The sequence below is a fragment of the Caretta caretta genome, chromosome 7, assembly GCF_965140235.1.
Source record: "Caretta caretta isolate rCarCar2 chromosome 7, rCarCar1.hap1, whole genome shotgun sequence".
In the NCBI taxonomy this organism is placed as follows: Eukaryota; Metazoa; Chordata; order Testudines; family Cheloniidae; genus Caretta; species Caretta caretta.
In genome coordinates, this window is record NC_134212.1 from 23,351,152 (window position 1) to 23,375,043 (window position 23,892).

At 42.1% G+C, this 23,892-nt stretch overlaps 1 protein-coding gene and 1 long non-coding RNA gene across 2 annotated transcripts in view; one reads left to right on the plus strand and one right to left on the minus strand.

Annotated features, from left to right (window-relative positions):
• The window catches only part of LOC142072684 (uncharacterized), a 32,802-nt gene extending 25,157 nt beyond the window's left edge, over positions 1–7,645 (plus strand). Inside the window, exon 3 of the long non-coding RNA XR_012669204.1 lies at positions 7,559–7,645. This is a non-coding gene — a long non-coding RNA (uncharacterized LOC142072684). The remainder of the gene's footprint in view (positions 1–7,558) is intronic.
• RUVBL1 (RuvB like AAA ATPase 1) lies at positions 335–23,859 on the minus strand. Its single transcript, XM_048856885.2, has 11 exons — positions 23,601–23,859; positions 22,558–22,644; positions 21,609–21,741; positions 16,783–16,934; positions 15,097–15,186; positions 14,053–14,202; positions 12,245–12,308; positions 8,696–8,894; positions 4,828–4,930; positions 1,305–1,396; positions 335–967 (listed from the first exon to the last, which is right to left on the minus strand). The coding sequence occupies exons 1-11, from the start codon at positions 23,739–23,741 to the stop codon at positions 808–810; spliced, it is 1,371 nt and encodes a 456-aa protein (XP_048712842.1). The 5' UTR covers positions 23,742–23,859; the 3' UTR covers positions 335–807.
• Between the last annotated feature and the right edge of the window lie 33 nt (positions 23,860–23,892).

Here is a 23,892-nt window from a genome sequence, read left to right on the forward strand (position 1 = left end):
TAGATTAGTCAGGCATGACTTGCCCTTGGTGAATCCATGCTGACTGTACCTGATCACTTTCCTCTCCTCTAAGTGCTTCAGAATTGATTCCTTGAGGACCTGCTCCATGATTTTTCCAGGGACTGAGGTGAGGCTGACTGGCCTGTAGTTCCCTGGATCCTCCTCCTTCCATTTTTTAAAGATGGGCACTACATTAGCCTTTTTCCAGTCGTCCGGGACTTCCCCCGATCACCATGAGTTTTCAGAGATAATGGCCAATGGCTCTGCAGTCAGAAGAAACGAGAGGCCATTTCTTCAGGCAGATCAGCATGCAGAATGAAAGCAACACAAGAGGCATTATTTGAAATATTTTATTAAAAAGCACTTCAGACAAACATCACTGCAAAATTTTTAGAAGGAAGAACTCTTGTTCAGACAAATTCAAACAAAGTTCATAAAGAAAACAGACTATTCTTAAGCATCAGCTTCAAAGAAATCAAGAGGCTTTTCCTGAGCCTAGAGCATTTTTGTAACCAAATCTAAAGGACAAGCAAAAATGATGGGTCCGTGTATCCATTTCATGTACACTCAATAGAAGGGACAATAAAATGTTACAGGCATCAGGGAGCATCTTATTGCTTGCCAGCAAAGTAGGAAGATTGGGCTGTTATGCTTCATGTCTTGAAGCATCTTACCATTTAAATACTTTTCAGTCCCAATGGCGATTAACCATTAACATTTCTCTTGCCTATTTCTCTTTCAATAATTAAGCCAACCCTTGGAAGGGTTAAAAGTTACTCCAAAGCACATGATGTGCAACAAGCTGCTTTACTTCATGTACTTTTCTTGTTGATCAGCCAAGATTTTTGCAGATGATTTGGCATCATAGAAAAGTTCATTTATTTCTTCAATGTGCTCCTTCTCAATGCTGTCTTTCCCATTAATTTTGGCTAGCAGGTTAGCTGGTGTCAGTAACTGCACAGCATACCTGCGATCAAAGAGAATAGGCTGAATTAACTGTTACAATCCAGCACGTCAGCACAAACTCCTAAAAGGGTACAAGTAACCTTGTCAGATTCCTACCAAACAGCTCTGTACCAGAAGCACAAAAGAGCAGCAGGATTCCAGGGAGTGCCCAGTGTACCTCAAAATGGGAGGACTATCACTTTTGGATAGTGTTTAAAAGCCATTCCTCGGGGGCTAGAGGTCATTGTCCAGCAACTAAGGCTCACTCTTACCCTGGGAAGGGTGTTGTGTACTATCCCACAGCACCTCCAGATCCAATCCTTGCAGGGTGTGAGAAAATTCCAATGGGCTCTACTTACCTTAAGGTTGTCTTGTTACCAATTTCCCCTAAATGGTTTAGGGCTTCCTCACTAATATTAATTCCCTCTATCTGGGCTCGAAGTTTTATGATCTGTGGAGATATAAGGTGGAGAAGTGAAGCTGCAGCAGTCATGTAACAGTCTGGACAGTAGCAGATACCGTGCTTGTTAATTAAATACACACACACGCACACAATGGCAGACAGGATATCCTGTTTAGAGATAAGACATGAAACAAAAATGTGATTTTGATTTCAAACATCCACAGCATCCTTTAAAACAAAAGACACCCCCCTCGCACCCCCTGCAAAATCCTAAATCATCCTGAATAACTCTGGACTTCATTAATCATCATTGTGAAGGGCAGGGGAGGGACTGCATGGATTGGTAAAGTTTCATGATGATGTTGCAAGGCTGGTTAAGCCTACTCAGTAATTAGAAGCCTAGTATAAAGCTTATAGGGGAAAATCACTCCAACCACATAGTTATTGACAACAGCAGTCTGAGTCCTGTGTACACAGAAGCACAGAGATGCCCCAGTCTCAATCATGCATACTCTAAGTCACTGCTATACAGCCCACTCCTACAAACCCTGCTTTCCCCTCAGCTGCTCACTCCACACCGTACAGTTTTTAGTCGCTTGATAAGTAAGATGGTAAAATAAATCAAAAAGTTACTTTATAAGGGTTCAAACCTGCCCCTCCCTAAAATCACTAAGAAAAATCTAATCTTTCAAGAACGGTGGCAAGCTTGTACCAGTTTGAAGATCTTTGTAAAGTTGGAGAGCAAGATAATACCAATAAGCCTGAGTGTATAAAGCTGTAACAAAAGTGGGACAAGTCTCCCAGCAGTCCGTATTACCAGCTGAGTGATAAGGGGCAGCCTGGATAATGATGTTGTGTTGTAGTGCTGAGATAACTCTGGAACTGCGAGCCTCATATAATACAGGTATTTTTCACTTTGGCAGTTTTGTAAACAAGATATCAAGAAGAACTCGTTTAAATTAAAGCCATAAAAATGCAGCAGGGGAGTCAGGAGTGGGGGAAGAGAAAGTAAGAAAGAGAGAGGGGTTTGACACAGCAGGAAGTTGCTCTAAAAACATTACATTTTGAAGCAGCTTTTAGAATGTTACAAATTAATGTTAGATTTGAGATTAAAAAAAAAAAAAAAACTTGTAAAATCAACTTCACTTTTCCAAGCTTCCAGCTATTGCTACGCTCCAGAAATATACCTTGAGGTGTCAGTTAATGCCACATTAAAAAGCAACTTTTATAACTTTTTAGCTTGTGAGAGGCACTGCTCTGTGACAAGAACATAAGATCAAAACACTAAACCCAGCAAATACATATAAAACTGCTGTAAAATGGAAGACGCGTTCGGGTGAGAGAGTTCAAGAACAGAAGTCCCAATTATGCAAGTACAGGTGTGACAATACATATGAGTTTAATATTAAATGAGGGCTGGTATTTTATTGTAAAGCAAGTTTCTTCCACATCATTGTAGGATTAAGATATATGGGATTCCTTTGCTCTCAGACTAATGCTGGATAATGGAATTTGAATACAAGCTGCTAACTTACATCACTCAACAGAAATTTAAGAAGCATTTTACATATACTATAAACTACCCAGGCATAAGTGAAAGTTTTGCACGGACCATTTCTGAATCAGTCAAAAGTGAAGTTTCACTATTTTCAAAAAATGAGCTCAAAGTTCTCATGTGACCCCCTGCAAGGGCAAAAAAAATTTTTTTTAAATGCACATTGCCTCTGAAAACTGCTTTTTCCTAGCCAAAAAAAAGATACAAAAGGGGGAGAAAACCCATATAAAATTTAATTTAAAAACAAAGTGATTCCTTCCACCCCCAACCAAGGCTTGTGCGATTTTTTTTTAAACTTAAACAGCTCGATTTGGTCATGAATGAAACTCAGTTGCGTCAGCTCCCAACCTCCTGAGGTGGAGGTCAGTCCTTAAGGTAGAATTGTCTAAGTATGGACACATTAAACACCGAGTGCCATGGTTTATTGGGCATAATCAGCAAGACTCTGTATATGGCTTTAGGAACAGCACTGTTGTGGTCTTTCCCCCACACAAGCAGGTCATGGCAATCACACAGTTCCTGCTCTACACTTCTGAGAGTGGACAGTTCATATATTATATCTTTAATCATTTAATAGGTTACAGGGATCATTTGAGGGTGTCCAATGTGATGGCACAGCACACACCAGTTTATATTTTATCAAAGTCAATTAACATTTTAATATAGTTCAACTCTACAAAAGGCAATTCAAAATACATGCTGCTGCTACCATAACATATCCTAGGAAAATGTAAGCACAATGGGAAGAAATCCAGGACAGAGTGGCAACCCTCACTGAATCTCCAGGCTTTGAGAGCAAGTCAGAACTTTAAAACTGGCTTTATAGACAGACAAAACCCAATTGTATTACTGTACCCTCTGGCCACTTCCATTGTAATCTGCACTACAGTGCTTCAGCTGTCCTTTCAGGTGCACAAAAACTATCCTGAGCATGCCTCGAAACAGCAATTCACAAAAGCCTCCTCACACCAAATGAAATGAGGTTTTGCCTCTACATTTATGTTCGATAAATGCCTCAGCTTCACCTTGGCACTTATCCAGCAGCATGAGCCCATTATCTTGTGACAATGCTCCCTGCCATTGACACTATCTCCTAAATAATACAAAGAATTGACAGGATAAACTGTAATGGCTCCTGTATCATGTCAGTTCACGCTATTGAGACGCTAATGAGGAAGATCTTTGACACGATGCATCATAATGGCACCCAAGGATTATAATCAATACACAATACATTGTGCTGGCCCACATGAAAGTCTTGAGGCATTGAGTAATGTATCACTACAACTCTTCCTGAACTCCGCCCAGGAGTGTGGGGGGAAAAAAAAGGTACTGTATGGTTTTGTGAAGTTTAGAGACAGAAGTAGGATAAAGATAGAGAAAGTACATCTAGGGCAGGAGTCGCAGAAGAGCAGTCTATAGAGTTCTACAACACAACCGCCCTCATCTTTAACATAGAGGTGCAGCCTGCAGAGACCAAAGGTCCCAACCCATAATGCCCCATTTCATATTAAGCAAAAAAGCACTGCACGTTGGAACCTACAGATTGTGTAAATAGCACCTCTGTATTAGAGATAAGGGCAACAACAATCCACTCCTTTTCTTGTGAGATAAGGTTTGCCTTTCAAGCCTCAGCCAATTTACCAATGCAGCCCTTTCGTGGGCAAAATTCAGACTCTACCACTCCAGTTCATCATACTGGTCAAACACACACACACCAAAAAACCAACCCAGAAAGGCAAGTTAGGCACCATGTCCCCAGGAGACTTCATGGCACAGAGATGGTTCTGGGAGTAAATCCTGCTACCCAAGCAGAGATCAAATAGCTACAATGTAACATCACACGTAAGCAAGTGCTAGCTCTTACCTCTCTATAGGCTGGAATTCCAGAGACTTTTAAAGTAGTATTTAATACAGCCCTTACCTGTTTCATTTCCTGAGGCGTATACAGCATGGTTCGAATAATCATCACCCGGTCCAGAAGATCCAGTGGTATTCCGTGAGGGGACACTATATCCTCTGTGCCTCTGAAAGAGATACACGAGAGGTCAGACTCCTCATTCAGAGTTCAACACATGGGCTTGGTTTAGATCACAGGCCAGCAACCTTTCAGAAGTGGTGTGTCAAGTCTTCATTTATTCACTTTAATTTAAGGTTTCGCCTACCAGTAATACATTTTGACATTTTTTAGGTCTCTCTCTCTAAGTCTATATATTAAATAACTAAACTATTGTCATATGTAAAGTAAACAAGGTTTTCAAAATGTTTGAGAAGCTTCATTTAAAATTAAATGAAAATGCTGATCTTACACCGCCGGCCTGCTCAGCTCGCTGCCAGCCTGGGGTTCCATTCACCTAGGCCAGCAGCAGGCTGAGCGGGGCCTGTGGCCGGGACCCTGGCTGGCAAAGGGCTGGCAGCCAGAACCCCAGACCGGCAGCGGGCTGAACAGGGCCGGCAGCTGGGACCCCAGACCAGCAGTGGGCTGAGTGGCTCAGCCTACTGCCGGTCTGGGGTTCCGTCCGCCGGCTCCTGCCAGCCAGGGCCATGTTCAGCCCACTGCCAGTCTGGGATCCCAGCCCTGGCCGCATAGAGTGGGTACCTACCTTCTCCCTGGTTCTAGCCCATTCTCTTTCTCTCTCTCTCTCTTTGCACTGAGCTGAGGGTGGGAGTGCACTGAGCACAGGGCTGGGGGTGAAGGAGCAGGCTGGGGGTTGGGGTGTAGGGTCTGGCCAGGAGCTAGAATGAGGGAGGGGGCTCAGGGTTGGGGTAGGAGGTTTGGGTGTGGAGTGCTTACCTGGGCAGCTCCTATTTGGTGCAGGTGGGAATGTGGGGTGGGGGTGCAGGAGCTCCCATTTGGTGCCCAGGGTGGAGGTGGGAATGTGGGGGGGTGCAAAAGTCAGGGCATAGGGTGCGGGGGGCTGGGTATGTGTGTGGGGTGCAGGAGTCAGGGCTGGGGGTGTGTGAGGAGCGTGCAGGAGTCAGGGCATGGGGTGGGGGGGCTGGGTGTGTGTGGGGGGCGTGTAAGGGTCAGGGCAGGAGGCTGGGGGTGTGGGCTAGGTTGTGGGGTTGCTCCAGCCCCCTGCCCAGAGAGGCTCACGGCAGGGGGCTGGAGGGGATATGCCATGATTCCACCCCCCTTCCCCAACTCTTCTCCGCCTCCTCCCCAGAGCAGCGAGCGCGCTGCGGCTCCGCTTCTCCCCTCCCTCACAAGAGCCATCTGCTGATCGGTGGCAGGGAGGGAAAGGAGGAGGGGCAGGAATCCAGCATGCTGGGAGAAGAGCTGGGGGAGGGGGGAACTTGCCTGCCCTGCAGCAGCAACTGGCAGGACCAGGATTCTTCACCCTGTGCCCGCCGGGGGGGGCGGGGGGCGGAGAAGAATGGGCAGGGTTGGGCAGGATTTTTAATGGCAAGCTCCTGCGTGCCAGGGTCCCGGCCTGGGTTCGGCAGTGGGCTGAGCAGGGCACGCGTGCCATAGGTTGCCGACCCCTGGTTTAGATATTGGCAACCGAGTCAGGCTACGATAAAACAAGCTGTGGACAGAAGGGTTTATTCTCCCACCAGGCACACTCACACAAGACATACTAATGGGAACTATGTCCATGACAAGGGGGAACAGACTCCGGAGTTCGTATGCTAAACCTGGAACAGCCTAAAATGAAAATATTCTTTCCCCTGCACTCTTAATCATTTCACACAGCAATACGGAAAGGTGGGAATTAGCTGGTGCCAGCTTCTTTATAGCTTGTTCTCATAGTGCTAGTCAGTCCCTAAAGAACATGCATACTACACCTGTCTGATATTCCCAAGTATATTGTACACGTTCCAGCAAGGAGCAAATTATTTTTGCTGTAGTGTTTAACCAATAAAGCAGAAATTATATGCAGTACTGAACATTGAGAGCATCTTCTTTGCTTAAACCAGCCATCACACTGCTCAGTTTTCCATACTATCTCCTTTATTCCCCTCACCTAATATTGTAGTTGTTTATATTCCACGTTAGTGATCCAGCAGACTGAGAGGTGCAAGGGCAAGACTGTGCATTAAGCGTACAGTATAGTCCCTAGAACTCTTATTTTCTTTTACCAGGGAAAAGTGACACCAAGGATTCTAGATCTACGAACTCCTTAGCTAACTATGACGACCTTTCAATTTCCAGACTCGGTACCAGTATTTGAATGCTTCAGGCTCCGCTCACGACCCCCTAAAGGAAGCTATTCAAAGGGTCAGCAAGAAAGTAAATTTCTGAAAACATCTCTCACTATGTTCACCAGTAGATGGCACGCTGCTTTCATATAATGCTATTCCTAGTCATATTAGGATACAGAGCCAATTGTATTATACAAATGTCTAGATACACCTCTTGATCCTGTTAAGGGCCATCTGCAGGCAGATATAAATGGGAAAGCAATTTAAAATACTTGGGTTAGTAGTATGATCTGTTAAACACTAAAGCCAATGGATTTTCAGGTATTGCCACAGTAATCTATGATCCATTTTTAAGGCAAGAGGAAAGACATTCACTTTGTGACTTTCCACATGACAGATACCGTCACTAACATACCCTACTACCAGGTCAATTATTTAACAGTATCTGCAGTTGTGTCCTGGTGCTTGGGAATTCAATCCTTTAAACAGGTCTTCCTTGTATTTTGCAGGGTCCAAAGGAGATACAATACCAATCCTTACCTAATTCCTGGTGAGGGAAGCCATGCTTGAACCCGGTTAGTAACAACTGTTCAAACATAGGGTAAGAATCAGCTATGTGATTCCAAAAGCCATATGGTGGTACCATTTCTCTAGGTCTCCCACTCCAGGGCTGCTGTTCTTTGCACAGTTTATTTTAATATTTGTAATACAGTAGTGTCCAGAGGTCAAAGTGTGCTAGGTGCAGACCATCACACAGAAAGATATGGTCCCTCCTCAAAAGAGCTTTCCAGTTGAAGACCAGATGCATCAAGTGGATGTACCAAACACAGGGGACTGGGGAAGGGAGGACAAGGGTGAGATTATCTGATTACACAGAGTAGCTGTTTGCAGGTTCAATCAATTAAAACAAAATCAGTATCAATCCCTACTGGCAATTTATCTAGAAATTATCCACTAGCAATTTACCACAGGCAACATGGTAGAAGTGCTTCTTGAAGAGATCTGAGGGAAAATAGAGTGATTTTATTGACTAGTTCAGAGTGTGAGTATGTGATAGAGTGAGTGCGCTTGTGAGAGAGATGGACTGGCTGGCATTGCTGGAGGAGCACAAGAGGCCTAGTCAATGCAATAGAACAGAAAAGTGCAAAGTGGGGGAGGGAGTAAGCTGAGAAGGGCTTTAAAGGGGAGAACAATAAGCTAAAAGTTGTTGCAGTGCAGAAACGAGAGCCAGAGAAAAGACTCAACGAGGACGGGGGAAACAAGGTCCAGGAAGATGATCTTAGCAGCAGTGTTTTGAATGTAGATGGGGGGCAGGCAGGAGATGTGTACATTAAAGGAAGCCAAAGAAGAGAGCAGTTATAGTAGAACAAGGAAACAAACTTGCCAGTGGCAGCTGCTGAAGGGATCGAAAGGTGGGTCCCTGGAAACACGAGATGAAGAAACAATACTTCCATCTAACTCTCTAACCCAGTCATCTTTCTTTCCCTGGGGTGCAGCCCTCGAGCATTCAGTGTGGCTCATGATCCATCCAGATGATCATCAGAGGTGTGTCAGCACCAAAGATGAAAGCATTCAAAGATCATAGTTCTTGGTATGGAGACAGCTAATTCTAACTCTTATGTATAATTCAATTTTAAAAACTGTACCTGATGATGCAGTTTCCTCGGTTGGAAGCAAAGATGACGATGGGAGCAATAGAAGATTCTAGTGCGCGATGCAGATACGTGAAACATTCAATATCCAGCATGTGAACCTCATCTACAAAGAGCACACCTGGGACCAGCTCTGCAATGCCTTGATCAATGTATTTATTCACCACCTTGTTTATCTCCCCTCGAAGCTTGTCTAAGAGACAGGAAAGAAAACCATTTTAGTAGTTCTGTTAGCGCTCTCTGCAGCTATGGGAAGGACCCTAAGACACTGAAGTGGGGGATGCCACTTTCCTAGCATCTTGATTCTAAACTGATATCCTATCATGAATGGGTGAGTAATTGTGATGCAAAGTCTCTGTGGGATTTGAGTCAGATTGACCCAAGTTCCCATGTTTTCTCATATGCGTAAGAGAGATGAAAGTATGATATAGAGTCATGTTCTGGGGGAGTTACTGTTTCTCACTTTCAGTTCTTGGAACTTGTATACAAAGCTGGCCATTTTGTAAGCACAACCCCTCATCAATGGTGTAAAAAGCAACTTGAAAAACAAAATTAAAACACAGCATGGATTCTGCAACAGAAAATTATGTCTCACTAGTCTTACACTTCTTTTTCTCTATTGATGGATTCTAGGCCAGAAGGGACCACTGTGCTCATCTAGCCTGCCCTCATGCATACCTCACACCACGGAACTTCCCCAAAATAATTCCTAAAGCAGATCTTTTAGAAAAATATTTGATTTGAAAATTGTCAGTGATGGAGAATCCACCACAACCCCAGGTAAGTTGCTCCAATGATAAACAACTCTCACTGTTTTAAAAATGCCTTATTTCTAGTCTGAATTTGTCTAGCTTCAACTTCCAGCTGTTGGATCTCGTTATATCTTTGTCTGCTACACTGAAGGACCCATTATCAAGTATTTGTCTCCATGTCAGTACTTATTGCCTATGCTCAAGTCACCACTCAATCTTCTCTTTGCTAAGCTAACCAGACTGAGCTCCTTGAGTCTATCATTATAAAGCATGTTTTCCAATCATTTGACCGTTCCTGTGACTCTTCTCTGAACCCTTTCCAATTTATCAATATTCTTCTCGATTTATAAAAACTAGGACTGGACACAATACTCCAGCAGCAGTCGCACCAGTGCCAAATACAGAGATAAAATAGCCTCTCTACCCCTACTTGAGATTCCTGTTTATGCATCCAAGGATCACATCAGCCCTTTTGCCCAGAGGGTCACACTGGGGTCTCAAGTTCAGCTGATTACCCACCAAAAAGCTTTTGACAAGATCCCACACAAGAGGCTACTAAAGAAGCCAATTAGCCATGGGGTGACAGGCAAAGTATTGTCAAGAATCAAAAACTGGCTAGGACACACAAACCAAAGAATAAGGTTAAATGGTCAAAGTTCATCATGGCAAAAGATTAAACTTTTGTACTAGGTTCAGCATTTAAAATAATTAATGATCTGGAGAGGGGGTGGTGAGTAATGAGGTAACAAAATTTGCAGATGACAAAGTCCAGAGAGGACTAGGAGGAACTTCTGAGGACCTAACCAAGCTAGGAGAATGGGCAACATGATGGTAAGAAAAGTTCAATGTCCATAAATGCAAAGCAATGGAAATTGTAGGGAAAAATTTGAACTACTTTATGCTTTACAATGTTTTTAAATTCACTTTTATCAACTCAGGAAAGGGACCTAGGTGTTGTCATGGACAGACCAAAGATCTCTGCCCAATCTTTAGTGGGGAAAAAAAAAATTAAACAAGATGAAGAATGCACAAGGGATGGGATGGAGAATAATACAGAAAATATTAAGTCATTATATAAATCAATGCTGCAGCCTCATCTGAAATAATGTGGAGTATTGGTCATTCTGTCTCAAAAAGGATATTGCAAAATGAAGACAGGGGTCAAAGAAGTGTGTTGAGAATGATTAAGGGCACAGAAATCTCATGTGAAGAGAGATTAAAAGGATTAGTTGATTTACCTACAGAGATGAACAACAGGGGACATTAGACTGGGAACTTTTGTTCTATTTGTATTGTAATACAAGACAGTCAATGAAATTAAAGGTGGCAAATTCAAAAATAATATACCATATCTCCACACAACATGCAATTAGGCTATAGAACTCCTTGCCACATGAAGTTCTTGAGGCTAAGAACTTAGCAAGATTCAAGAAGGGCAGGACACGTACATAGATATAAAAAATAGAGTTAAAATTAATGCTAAATTTTTAGAAGGAATACGAAATTTCATACGTCAGGGATTAAGCCAATCTCTAACTATAAGAGATCAGCAACGATAGGCTGGTCAGGGCAGATTACCCCACATCTGCCTACTGCAGGATTCTTGCATTTTCCTCTGAAGCATCTGGTACTGACCACTGTCAGACAGGATACTGGATAAGACTGACCTCAGGTCTGATCCAGTATAAAATTGCTCTCTTCCCAATTTCAATGTTTCCACAATACCCATTGTTTTCTATCTCACATTTATACATTCCACAGTTAAAACACGTGAAAATACACTGAGGCATCAGACTGTGAGAGTGCGAGAAGAATTCTGTTATTCATCTAAGTATAAGCATCATCATCTGCATGAAGGCCAAGTTCTTAGTACTTTCAACTAGGATAGTTCTCCTACTTGCATAGCTTGTGAGGAACTCTGACCATGTTCCCAAGCGTGACTGGAAGGAAAACTAAATACTGCTGGTTTATTTTTACGTAACATTTGAATATAAGCAAAAATATAATTCCTTAGCTTTTTGAACATATGGATCTCAAAGCTGTGCAAGATGTTACATATAGTCTGACTTTAGAATATGGAAGGTGATCTCTGCAAGAGGTGGAATACTTCAAAAGAGCATCATTCAATTTTAGTATTGAAACAGACTTTGACCTGAATTTAAGTAAGATACTTGTTGAAGCACCTTTTCTTTCAAAGCAAAAAGGACAGAAGATTTTTACTGTAGGTATTTTTCCTTCTGTGATTTGTAGGTAAGAAGAGAATCAGTTCCACTTATAACACCCATATTAAAGTCCATGGGCTGTTGCTATAGGTGAATCAATGCCACACAGAACCACTCAACAGTGATCCTTTCACAGCCATTTTGCTACTTTGCAAAACTATTGTACAGTTGCATAATATGAGAAAGGTAGCACACTCCAAGGTGAAAGAAGAATTTAGTTCTAGAATTGTATTGGTTTGTTCCTTCATGGAATGTTTGGGTCCCCTACCATATCAAGTGGCACCATTTTGAAAGAACAGGGAGATAAATCCTAGTGTCCTAACTTTCACTCTCAATAAAATGGGCTCCAATGTCTTAAGCAACATATGGGATATTATTATTTGGACAACGGTGCTGCATTTGATTCCAGTCACTGCACTGCTGGCACCTAACTTGTGACTTTCTGAAGTATTCTGAAATAATTCACCATTAGAGTTGCTACATAAATTCAGTTCTTTCAACTCCTTGTCTAGTAGGCATATATATAGCTTATGTTGAGGGTTAAGATGTGGTGCAAGCAATTTTTATACCTGTAATTTCAGTTTTTTTAGGCTTCATCAATTGTCCCATCATGGAAAGGATGTCCTGCCCACCCTAGAAAAAGCAAAGTTAGAGATCAACAATTTCTCCTTCCTGTGCTGTTGCTCAATGCACCAGGTTTGATATGGACCAGGCTATTACAGACGGTAGGGTTTTACACCTTTAGGATACAAAGTTGAATAATCATTTATTTGGGGTCCTTTGTAATATTTTAGCTCCAACAATGGCCGATTCTGTTTCTAATCCAACTGTCCAACTCATTATCATGTCACTGCCTTGGGATTCCAAATTTATCCTTTTTTAGTTAAAAGAATGCCTCTTCACTCCCTTTTTAGGTCTGGACTTGAGAGAGAACAGTGAGAGAGCTCAAAGTTTAACACCCTTTCCTACAGCATTGTCAATTTCCCTCCTCACACAAATGGAACTGATCAGAGAGCAGAAAGGCTGGAGCTGCCTGTTTGGACTGTGAGTATTCAACTTTCCAATAGATGGATGGTTGTGTTGGGATTTTAAGACTTTTACTCCCTTATTTTTGTAGGGTGAGTCTAGTGGGGTTTTTTTTGTTTATAAGGGAGATTATTTTGAAATAAGTAGATCAAGGGGCTGGAGTGTCAAATTGTGGGTATGTCAATCTTGGGAGTGTTGCTTCACGTATAGAACCTATATGAATTTTTATTTTTATTTTTTTTAAAGTCACTGTCCGTATACAGCACAGCTTGACAAAGTGGTGACCTCCCAATACTGGGGAAAAGAGGAAAAAACACTCCCTATACAAAAAGTTTGCTACTGTAGAAAGCTTAAGGTGCTACTGCAAGTAACTGGGGAGTATATTAAGTTACTAAACATTTCTAAAGGATACAGGGGCACTTACAGAAATTACACTAAAGTTAGACAAGCAAAGATCATTTATCAAAGTGTTCGCAGTTCCCATTTCATGGCCGATGAAACAATAAACTACAGAGCAAAGGAAGTTAATGTGTATCCAGAACATTTTAAAAAATAAAAACAATGCAGACCTGCTGGTTGCTGCCAGTTCATGTCTTTAAGTATTGAGGATGGAAAGTAACCTACTCTTCCTGTGGTGATGGGAATAGCTCCATATAAAAACCTCGTATTAGCTTCAGCCCCTAGGTTTTTTGGTTAGTTAGGGTCTTTTTTAGCACAGATTATGCTTTAGCTTCTAGTGCAGCGGTTCCCCGACGTCTTTTGAGGAAGCCATCCTTGCGATGTATTTGGTTGGTACCCCCTTCTCCTGGTATTCTCTGGTACTATGCTCTGACACTTTTTTCTACAATTGCTCATTCTTGCACCTCTTTTGCTTTGCCCCCTTTCTCACTTGCTGCTGTTCTTTTTTCTTTCTGTCCTTTGTTCATGTTCTCATTTTTTCTTGTTTTTTGTGGCCCCTGGCTATTCCTTCACTCACCAGAAAGCTACTTGCTGGATGGGATGAAGAGCATCTACCAATGTGTCTGTGGGGCTGTGAAATGTACTCTTGCTGCCAAGAGTTTCAAGAGCAGATACACAAAGACTGAGCAAGCAAATTGCTCCCTGAACGTTTATGGAGCTGGTTCTGTGGCCAGGAACTGCAGGAAAAGGGAGAGAAGATGGGTTTCAAGGTGCTACCTACTGTTTTTTCAATAGTGGCATGTTTTCAGTGGAGTGAGCAGAACCCACAGCCTGCAGCATGCCCCATCCTCCCTGCTTCTCATCCTTTTGCCACATGCCCTTGGGTTAGTCTGGTACCCATCCTCAGGCTAAAACAGTTTTTTGCACAGATTTAGTCTCTAGAGTCAAGTACCTGAGGTCTAGCATTGGCCACATCCAGGTCATGAAGGGTGACATCCTGAATAATTTCTTTTTTCTTGTGTACATCGCCCTTTGGCAAGGGGACGTACTCTTCAGCTTCAAGGTCAAATTCTGTGGCATAAGTATCACATCTGCCTTGCCTCTGTGGAAAAGGGTTGGTGGAGGAGTGGAGGAGGAGAAGAGAGGTAGAGGGGGAAGAGAAACACACGTATACAGTTAGTTTCATTGCCAAGACTTTGAGTGACATACAGTTGATAAAGGGCTTGGTTCACAATTCCAGTCCTGACAAGCTTTGGTTGACACTTCAGAATATGCCTTGTTCCCCGCTTAGCAACATGCATATCCTATCTACTGATCAAGGCTCAAAAACCCTGTTAAAAAACACCTGATATTTTCCCACTGAATATTCCACCTCCCTCTGCTCTTCTTTTAACTGTATGCAATTTCTGCTAAAGGACAAATCCAGCAGATTAACTAGAGATTGGGAGAACTGTTCAAGACTTCTTTGTAGGTGGGTGATTTATTATACGATACGAAATATTATGCTCATCCATTAAACAGCAAGTATCACTGTACACTACATTTTAAATCAGATATAAAAAGAATGCTAACTAATGCAGTATTCCCTTCTACATGCATACATCTTGTGGAGAAAATATCAGAGATAAAAGAAAGATTAAATACACTGCATATTTCAGTTTGAGAATGACTAAAGTTGTTTGGGTTTTTTCCCTCCCTTTTGAAAAGATGTCTTGGTCTTAAAGGTTAAAGGAAAGAAAGCTCATCTCAGACAGCTGCAGGGATGGCTTCCTTGCCAAGATGACCTTAATTGTGAACTGGATGACCACCCTGTCTTGAGGCAGGAGGAATGTCTCCCTCCACAGCAGCGAAGTCCCGGGCCTTTCTTTTACACAGTCTTATCCAGCTTGCCCAAGCCAAATAAGGTTAATAGGTCACAGGGCCTTTGGCAGAGGGACACTGGAAGTTCTTTGAGTACACAAAGCAGGGTAACAGTCAAGTCATGTTTTGGCTTTACCTTGACAGCTCCACTGTTTGCTTCAATGTAAATCACATCCCCGGCTTCCACTCGCTCCTTCTGTAAACTTTCAAAGATGCTGGGGTCCAACTGGAGACAAACAACATGGGAGATTAGACAGTTCCATTGTATTGCAGAATGAGCATGAAACAAGAGATTTAAACCAAAGCTTGTTAGACAGTCAGACAAAATAAGTTAACATTTCACAAAGTTGAAAATTCTGAGGTTCAATTCAATCTTTAGGGCAAGACCTAGAACAGGCTGCACAAAGGGTATTGTAAAATTTCCTTATTCACTTCCCCTGCTATTTGAGCAAGAGGCTTTTTGACTAAGCCATATTTACTATTTTACTTAACTTTTATTTACAGAGGGTATTTAAACTTTTCTTGCCTACTCTGTTTTTCTGATGAATTAATGTTATAATACAAATTGCATTATGCCAAGTTGTGAGGATGCTGGTATATATCAGGAAGAGGATGCCTTACATTTCATACTGATATACTCTTTGTTCTCAGGGTGCAGTGCTTTTCTTGGCTGCTAGTCAAACCCTATAAAGGGCTAGCTGTTAGTTCTGGAATAAACTGCACCTGTTGACCACTCAAAAGTCTTTTTATGTTTTTATGGAGTGATGTGACCCTTTTATTCATAGTCTCAGACTTTAAGGTCAGAAGGGACCATCGCGATGACTGACCTTTTGTTCTCTTTCCTACATGCAGTTACTAAATGAGCAAGGTGGAAGCCAGAACATGGCATGTGCTTTTGTTTTTTTTGCGTGGATGGTTCATTTACTTCCACTAAGGATTCTCTTATTTTGCATCTTCAAAATGAACAAAGAGAAGACAATACGTGCTAAACAGCAGAGATGCTGCTGTAAATTCTCTTATCGCCATTTTATATACTGTATAGGGAAGGAAAACTGAGGTACAGATTAAGTGACTTGTCTACAGAAACAAAGGGAGTCAGGGTCTGACTTAGGAACAGAACTGGGTTTTTGGCTCCCAGCCACATGTTCAGACCACTGGACCTTCCTCCTTAACATAAAAAGGAGGCAAGGAACATATGAAATAATATACACTAATACAGGCAAGATTTCAAGAAGCTATCTTCCAATATTCAGGTGGAGTACCAATTTTTTTAAAAAAAAATGTTTTCTTGTGTATTTAATTGTTGTTATAAATATGGAGCTGTAGTTGGGGTCAAGCTCAGCATCACATACCAGAAAAATGTGCTGCCCTGGAGAGGCAGATCCATTTGGCTCCTGAGTTCAGTCCTTTATTCCATGGGGCTGGTAATGCTATCAAAGTGGCACACTCAGGCATTTCTTGCAGTCTGAGCTATCCTTTGAGCTGTCTGAAGGTGTGTGTTTGGTGGGGAAAGTTAGGGGGAAATGGCAGTTTTCAGAGGACCCCTGGATCAACAAATCCCCCTGTAGCTGAACACAGAAGGTTATCTGAAGTTAAGTCTTTAAAGTACTAGTAAGAGACCCAAGAGTAATATTTCTATATAATATGAACAGGTCAACTTGTTTACTACCAGTACGCAGGTGACAGGGGGAAGAAATGGGCTATTTTTAACTTTATTTGGTACTAGGCTAGAGATAACAAAATTAGGTAAGATGGGAACAAAAGGTGCAAGGATGCATATCTGGGACACGGAATGACATGCCAGAGAATTTATCATATATACCTTCAGCTGCTTTGTTCCTTTTGCTGTTTTGAGTCCTATAATTACATGGCTAATAGTTTTGCCATATCCACCCATCGGGTTCTCAGTCTCGCATGGAGTTAATTCTGTGACTTCACCTTCATAAACTTCCTTGGTCTCTTTTATCCTCAATCCTACAAGAAATAGTTTAGATGAATTGCAGTGTTTAAATGAGTGGCCATTTACATTTAATTATTCTTGACTCTCACCATCTAGAAGTCATTCTGGCCAATGTCTATAAACTTGAGAGCATTGAGGGTGTTTACATACTACAATGTACTTCATGGTAATTCCCTACTTTGGAAACTAGAAAATAAAATTAATACCTTGGGTTTGTTTTTTTTTAATATTAGTAGGAAAGAAAATTGATCCCCAGGTCACTTAATCGGAAAGCTAAGGACATTCATGCAGTTTAAGCCAAAATCCTGACCAACAGTGATGGTATTAGGGACACTGAGACTTTAAAAACCAATGCCTTCATGTAACTTTAGAGATTCTAGTAACAAAAAGAAAAGGAGTACTTGTGGCACCTTAGAGACTAACAAATTTATTTGAGCATAAGCTTTCGTGAGCTCACTTCATCAGATGTAACAAAGTTAAAGATAAAAATGCATGTTAACTATTTTATTTTAAAGAGATTCTGACAGAGGTTAATGTTTAACATTTAAAGTGTTTGTTTTTTAAATTAATATATTATAGCCAAAGATGGACCACATATATAATTAAGAGACCTCTGGTGGTGTGCAAAATTCAAACCACTCCTGGATTTCTGACAGTAGAGCCCCTTTAGAGATATGCAGACTTTTCTAGTCTGTGTACTTCTCTAGGACTCCCATTACCATAGTATCTATTATAGTAACTCCTCACTTAACGTTGTAGTTATGTTCCTGAAAAATGTGACTTTAAGTGAAACGATGTTAAGCAAATCCAATTTCCCCATAAGAATTAATGTAAATGGGGGGGTTAGGTTCCAGGGAAAATTTATTGCCAGACAAAAGGCATTATATACATTTTAAATAATCCATTTAATGTAGGTATTAAACAGGCTGGCAGCCCCCCATCAGCTCCCCTACACACCGCCCCCAGTGCCTCCCGCCCGCCGGCGGACCCCATGGATCAGCGCCTTCCTCTTGCTCCCCCGTCTCCTGCCTGCGGCAATCAGCTGTCTTGCAGCATTCAGGCTTGGGGGGAGGAGAGAGGATGCGGTGCGCAGCCTTCCCCCTCCTTCCCCTGTCTCCTGCAATCAGCTGGTTTGTGGCATTCAGGAGGCAAGGGGGAGGCTGCGCGCAGCCCCCTTGCTCCTCCCCCCAGCCTCCTGAAGGCAGCAAGTCAGCTGATTGTCATGGGTAGGAGGCGGGGGGAGCAGGGGGAAGGCGCTGATCTGTGGGGTCCGCCAGCGGGGGGGGATGCGGTGGGGGGGAGGGGGCCTGTTGCCAGCTCATTATAGGGGAGCATTGCACAACTTTCAATGGGCATGTTCTGTAATGGAGCAGGGATGTAACATTGAAACAATGTTAAGCAAGAGGACGTTAAGTGAGGGGTTACTGTACTCCCTCTATGGCCATCTATAATCAAATCTTTAATTTATATTTTAAATTTCTAAATATGGGGTGGAGAGAGTTTTATGGTCAGATTATCCTAAGAATAAACACCACTACTACTATTGTGCAAAGGTTCCAACTACATGAAAGTTCAAAGAATCCACTCCTCAACAGGCACTGTAAAATACATATGTTATGAGGTTCATACACCATCCCAAAAACAACAAGTGGACTGTATTGAGATACAAGGGAACTCATTCTGTACAGGACTGGAGGTCACCAGAACCCTATAAAAGTTCCCTTGTTTTGTAGCTTTACATTTTGCAGCTTTACATTTTGCTTTGAAATAAATACATGGATCAGACACTTCACCAGTAATCTTGAGTTGCTGATGGCGGGGGATATAATTTTGACAAAAATAATATGGGTCTGTCTCCCCCTGCTGGTCTCGTATTAAGAATGGGATTTTTAAAGTAAGACATAAATGTGAATTAAAGAGTTTGATAATTTTCAGTGGAATTGTTAGTTTATCTTTGTTGTGAAATACCCTGCAATACACACCACATAGAATATAATTTCAGAAATTTAACATTTCTATATAGTGTCTTGGGTGTGCCTTAACAGAGAAATTAACAAGTCTCTGCTTTGAACACCTTATTATTTAAGTAACATGAAATGATGCAGGGAAGATAGCATATCACAGAAATTTACAGCTAATGGTGGTTGCTCTAGCCAATGGTATGAATTGTTTATTATTGCTCCTTAGTTGTTAGAGATTTTAATTGGTTGTAGTAGGAGCAAGGTTTATTTTAGGCAAGAGGCAAATTTGGAGTTTAGATATGAAGATGATCTAGGTCGAAGAGCTCTCTAATGGAGGTATTTCCTGCGGTTATATTCAGATGCATGATTCCAGAAATGGAACTTATGGGGTCCTGTATTTATTGGCTTAACAGTACTAAGAGGAGTAAAATTTTATTTGCCACGTAAGCAAGTATAGGTTGGAGACATAAGGAATAAATATACTGTTTAAGCAGTGGCTATTTTAAGAGAGATTTTTGACTGTAACTGTGCTTTAACAAATTCTGTCAATATCTTTGCCAAATGCTAATAAGCTCTGTACAGGATTAACATCTGTGCTACTTTTTTTTTTTTTAAATCAGAGGACAGAATTGCCCTATAATCTTCTAGTCCCAGTACATCTTGTCTTTTTATGTCTTTTATGAACCATAAGCTCTCCACAGCAGAGACTGCCTGTCTTGAGGAGTCCTGAACAGCACCAAGCACATGTCAGACCCTGATAATAACTCTAGTATTAAGGAATCCTGACAATAATAATTCTGACAGAGAGCACCTTCAATATGGCAAAGAAAACAATCTAAACAAGAGATGGGACCCACACTGGGTACATTGTTAGGAAGCATGTCAATGAGCAGGGCCCAGAACAATTGGAGAATCTGATGCACTAGTGGCTGTCCGTACGGGTACTGTCCCCAAACACAGCAGACTCTTGCTGCATCCAAGAATAAGAAACCCTGTGAATGAGACTCGGGTATTTGACTGTTAGTCAGAATCATTTCAATAACACTGCAGTGGCTAAACCAACTGAAAGTGCTATGCATGAGATGTATAACAGGCCACACATGTTGTGACCTGCTATGTGAAGAATCACATGACAAAGCACACAGTAAGTATCAGGATCACAGTGAGACTTGAGACAAGTTGCTCCTACACCTAAGAAGTGTTATCTTACAGTCATCACATGCCTTGCATTGGGGTTATTCCAATTAGAAAACAAAACCCTTTTCTGAAAACATGCACTAGAAATTCCTTTTTATGACAATGAAAGTAAAAAATTAGATCTGAGCATGACTGAAAAGTGTTTACTTCATGTAAAACAGGGGCTTATTATTAGTCCTTTAAAATATGTTTGGATTTTTTGTAAGTGGTGTTAAAAGAAACAAATCTCCCCAAAGGAATGTTTTACAATAACTTGCTTTAGGTAAATCTGACATGGAATTCAACAAAAGGGAATAGAAGAATCTCAGTCTTTCACTAGCACCACTCTTCGTTTAAAAGCATCCGTGTGCTGACCCGCAGGGAATGTGAAGCACCAACAATGTGGTCGGCTGTTAACTAGAGGGAGTTAAATTACTGCTATCTCTAGGAATGACAATATGGAGACAGGTTTCATCTGCTGGTTCAAGTTTCCAAAGCTCTGACAAGGAATTTCATCACATCAAGGAAATACTGTAGACTGCTCTCTCTCATCTCTGATCTCCCTCCTCGCAAACTCTGCCAACCTAACGGTAACTTACAGATTAGACTACTGAAATTTGCTTTTTTATAGAAATCAATGGGACACTTTTGTTTGGTTGCAGGCTTGAGAGAGATTCTTCACCAAATACCTAGCTGAAATCCATGGTGAATCACTACATAGAAGCCATGGAAATTAACTGATGCTGTGTTCAGACTGAAAACAATTAGGCTATCTTTATGTAATCCAAATGCATCCAAGGGAAATTTTTGACTGACTTTATCAGTTGTCAGTAGCAATCATATAAAAGTAATATAAGAAGATTAATTTAAAGACTCAATGATCTTTTGTTGCAAATTTAACTTTGTTCTTTCAGATAAAATGAAACCCAGACAATTCAAGTTAATTTCCTCTTTAATTCTAGAATGCATTTACCACTTAATAAGATACTCATCTTACTAGCATGGAACATTTTCTTGTGCTCACTTAGAATAAAATGTCAGGCAAAGTACTGATATGTAGGAGACTTAGGTTTAAGTTTTTGGCTAGCAAGGATTGAGAATGTTGTCAAGAGAAAAAGAGGAGCATTTCCCTCTCTACAAAACGCTCCAGACCTAAGACTCATGTTGACAGATTCTAAAGAGAATTTTTTTCTAACTTTGTCCAGCAACAATATGCAGGAACAGGAGAACATCCTGGAGGACAAGGCAAGAGAATGGAAACGTTTTCCCCGCCACAACTTTGGAAGGGAGATGAACTGGAATAACTGAGGTGACAAAGACATGAACACTGCATTAAGTTTCAAAGTGCAGAAAACCCATACTGACTCAGCTAAGATGAGGAACAAGACCAAATGAAACATGGCTAGAAGAACATTGAAAACTGGAGCATGAAAACATGGCCCCTCACCAGAACTACGGAAAAAAGCTAGTGTTCTGTTGTTCAAATTTTTTTTTCCTTTTTTTAAAAACCCAAACATAAACACTTTACTCTTCTTCTATTTTAACACTTACCTATGGCTCTTCTGAAATTTTCCATCAGGACTTCTGTCTTCTTGATCTCGGTGGAGTATACCTCACTTCCAACCATAGGACAAAACGGAACCTTGCTTCCCAACTCTTGAGCAATAGCTAGAGCCAAAGCAGTCTATAAAAATTCGAGAGACTGAACTATTACACACTTAAAAATTCTCATGAGAAATAAATGTATAATGACTAAAAGATCTTGTGGAAAAGACGATTGCCACTCCAGAAGGTTAAAATACTTTGCTCATTAAATCACCTTTTGTCCAAGAATCTGTAAGTGCTTCAAAAATATTCTTTTAAGCCACACAGTGCTCAATTTTATAAATAGAGCACTACAAGTGCCTCCAATGAGATGATGGAAGAATGAGAAGTGTAACCTAGGAATCCTGACTCCCAGGTCCTATGTTCTTACCCACTCTACTTTCTCATATACAACTGTAGCACTTTCCCCTTACATCATGGCTTTTATCCAAGGATTATAAAGCACTGCCAAAAAACACTTCAAGCTAGTCATAAAACAGTTTAGTAGTATTGGGCCGTGTCTTTTTAACATTCAGTATGAAAGGTGTTAAGACTTGTAAAGTGCAAAAAACAAAAGTTTAAATGCTTTTAAAACCCCAAATTTATATGTTTAAGAAGACCTTTCTTTAAAAATCACACACTTCATATTACCTTTTCATTCACTCATGTACGCAAAGTGGTTTTTACAATGTTGGCACTAGAATGGGACACTGCCACCGCATGCTCATAACATGGCAAAATACAATTTGGAGCAAGGATCAATACTGGCTCAACTTTGGCTCAAGTTTATACTTAAAAAAAGTTCCAGTAACTGGAGAAGGTATCTGTTGAAATTATTACTAGGAAATATTTGACCCCACTATATTTAAGATAGAGTGGTAGAGAACAGCTTCAGCACTGAGAAGAAAGACAATACCTTGCCAGTTCCAGGAGGTCCTGCCAACAGCACAGCTCTACCAGCCATTTTCTTGCTTTTGATCAATTCCACTATAACACCACAAGCCTATAAATTAAAGAAATTAATTTAGATATTTATCAGAACACCTAAAGATTACTAAAGGAGCATTCTCAACCAGTTTAGACACAATAATACTTTTACACTGCCAGAGCACCTTTCATTCCAGAGGAACCCACCGTGCTTAATAAGAATTACCACTCATAACACCATTAAGATTAAGTGTGATCTCAGTAATAAATGGCGAAACTCAGGCAGAGACAGAAGTGATTTCCCCAAATCAATGAAAATCTGTGGCAGAAGTACAAACAGAGCCCAGGAGTTCTGACATTTTACTGTAAACGCAAACTTCTTACATGTACCTATAAGCGTTTGAGACTGGAGTGGCTCTTAAAACATTTAAGGTATAAAGAAAGACACATGAGAGCGTGGTCCAGTGGATAAGACATGGGTCTCAGAGTTAGCAGATCTGGGTTCCACCCACGTTATGCTAATGAGCTGCCGTGGGACCTTGGGCAAGTCACTGTGCCTCTCTGTGCCTCAGTTTCCCCACCAGAAGAAACAGATGACGGCACCAATCTTCTGTTGTTAAAGTGCTTGGACATCTGTGGATGCGTAGTGCTATACGGGTGAGCTGCCACAGCGGAGGTTAGACTGAGGAGCCTGCAGGACGCATGGAACTGGGGTTTTACCAGCGGGCCCACAGGAGAGACAAAGGTTTAAGTAGCTGGACTGTGGCCCCCCCAGGTGGCCGCGGGAGGGGGCCGAACAAGTAGACCCGGCAGGGGCCCCACGAAGCAGCCGGGCCGGACATTTCAACGCCCAGCTGGTTGTTTCGGCGCCAGCGCGGGTAAGGGATGGGGCCCTGCGCGAGGGGGCGGGACGCGCAAACGGGCAGCAGAGCCCCCCGCAACAACGGCCTCGCCGCTCAGCCACGGGGGCGCTTTCTGCCTTCTGGGCACCCCCGCTCCCATCCCGGCCTCCTGTGGGTCGGGGCCTCTCACCTCCCGGGCGTTCTCCTGCCCCACCAGCCCGGCCCCCGCCGGCTTGGCCGCGCCGCTCTCATCCAGCCCCAGCCCCTTCACGTGGCTGTGCGCGGCGATGCGCTGCGTCTTCGACGTGCTCTTCACCTCCTCGATCTTCATCTTCACGGGCTCAGGGCTGCGGGGCAGACACTGGGCGGCAACTCCCTCCGCTCCAGACAGGCGCGGGTAACATGCGGCCCGCGCGTTACCAAGGCTCCCGGCGCCTGGCTAGCTAATCCCGCCCTCTACTTTGCCATTGGCCAGCGCCGCA

What these genes read in the sequence shown, in the direction of transcription:
- RUVBL1 (XM_048856885.2), bottom strand. Translation starts at nt 23,741, where the DNA reads ATGAAGATCGAGGAGGTGAAGAGCACGTCGAAGACGCAGCGCATCGCC. An exon ending in CAAACAGTGGAGCTGTCAAG is followed by an intron (nt 14,203 to 15,096) that starts GTAAAGCCAAAA and finishes CCTTTTCCACAG; the next exon opens with AGGCAAGGCAGATGTGATAC. An exon ending in CGCCTCAGGAAATGAAACAG is followed by an intron (nt 1,397 to 4,827) that starts GTAAGGGCTGTA and finishes ATATCTCCACAG; the next exon opens with ATCATAAAACTTCGAGCCCA.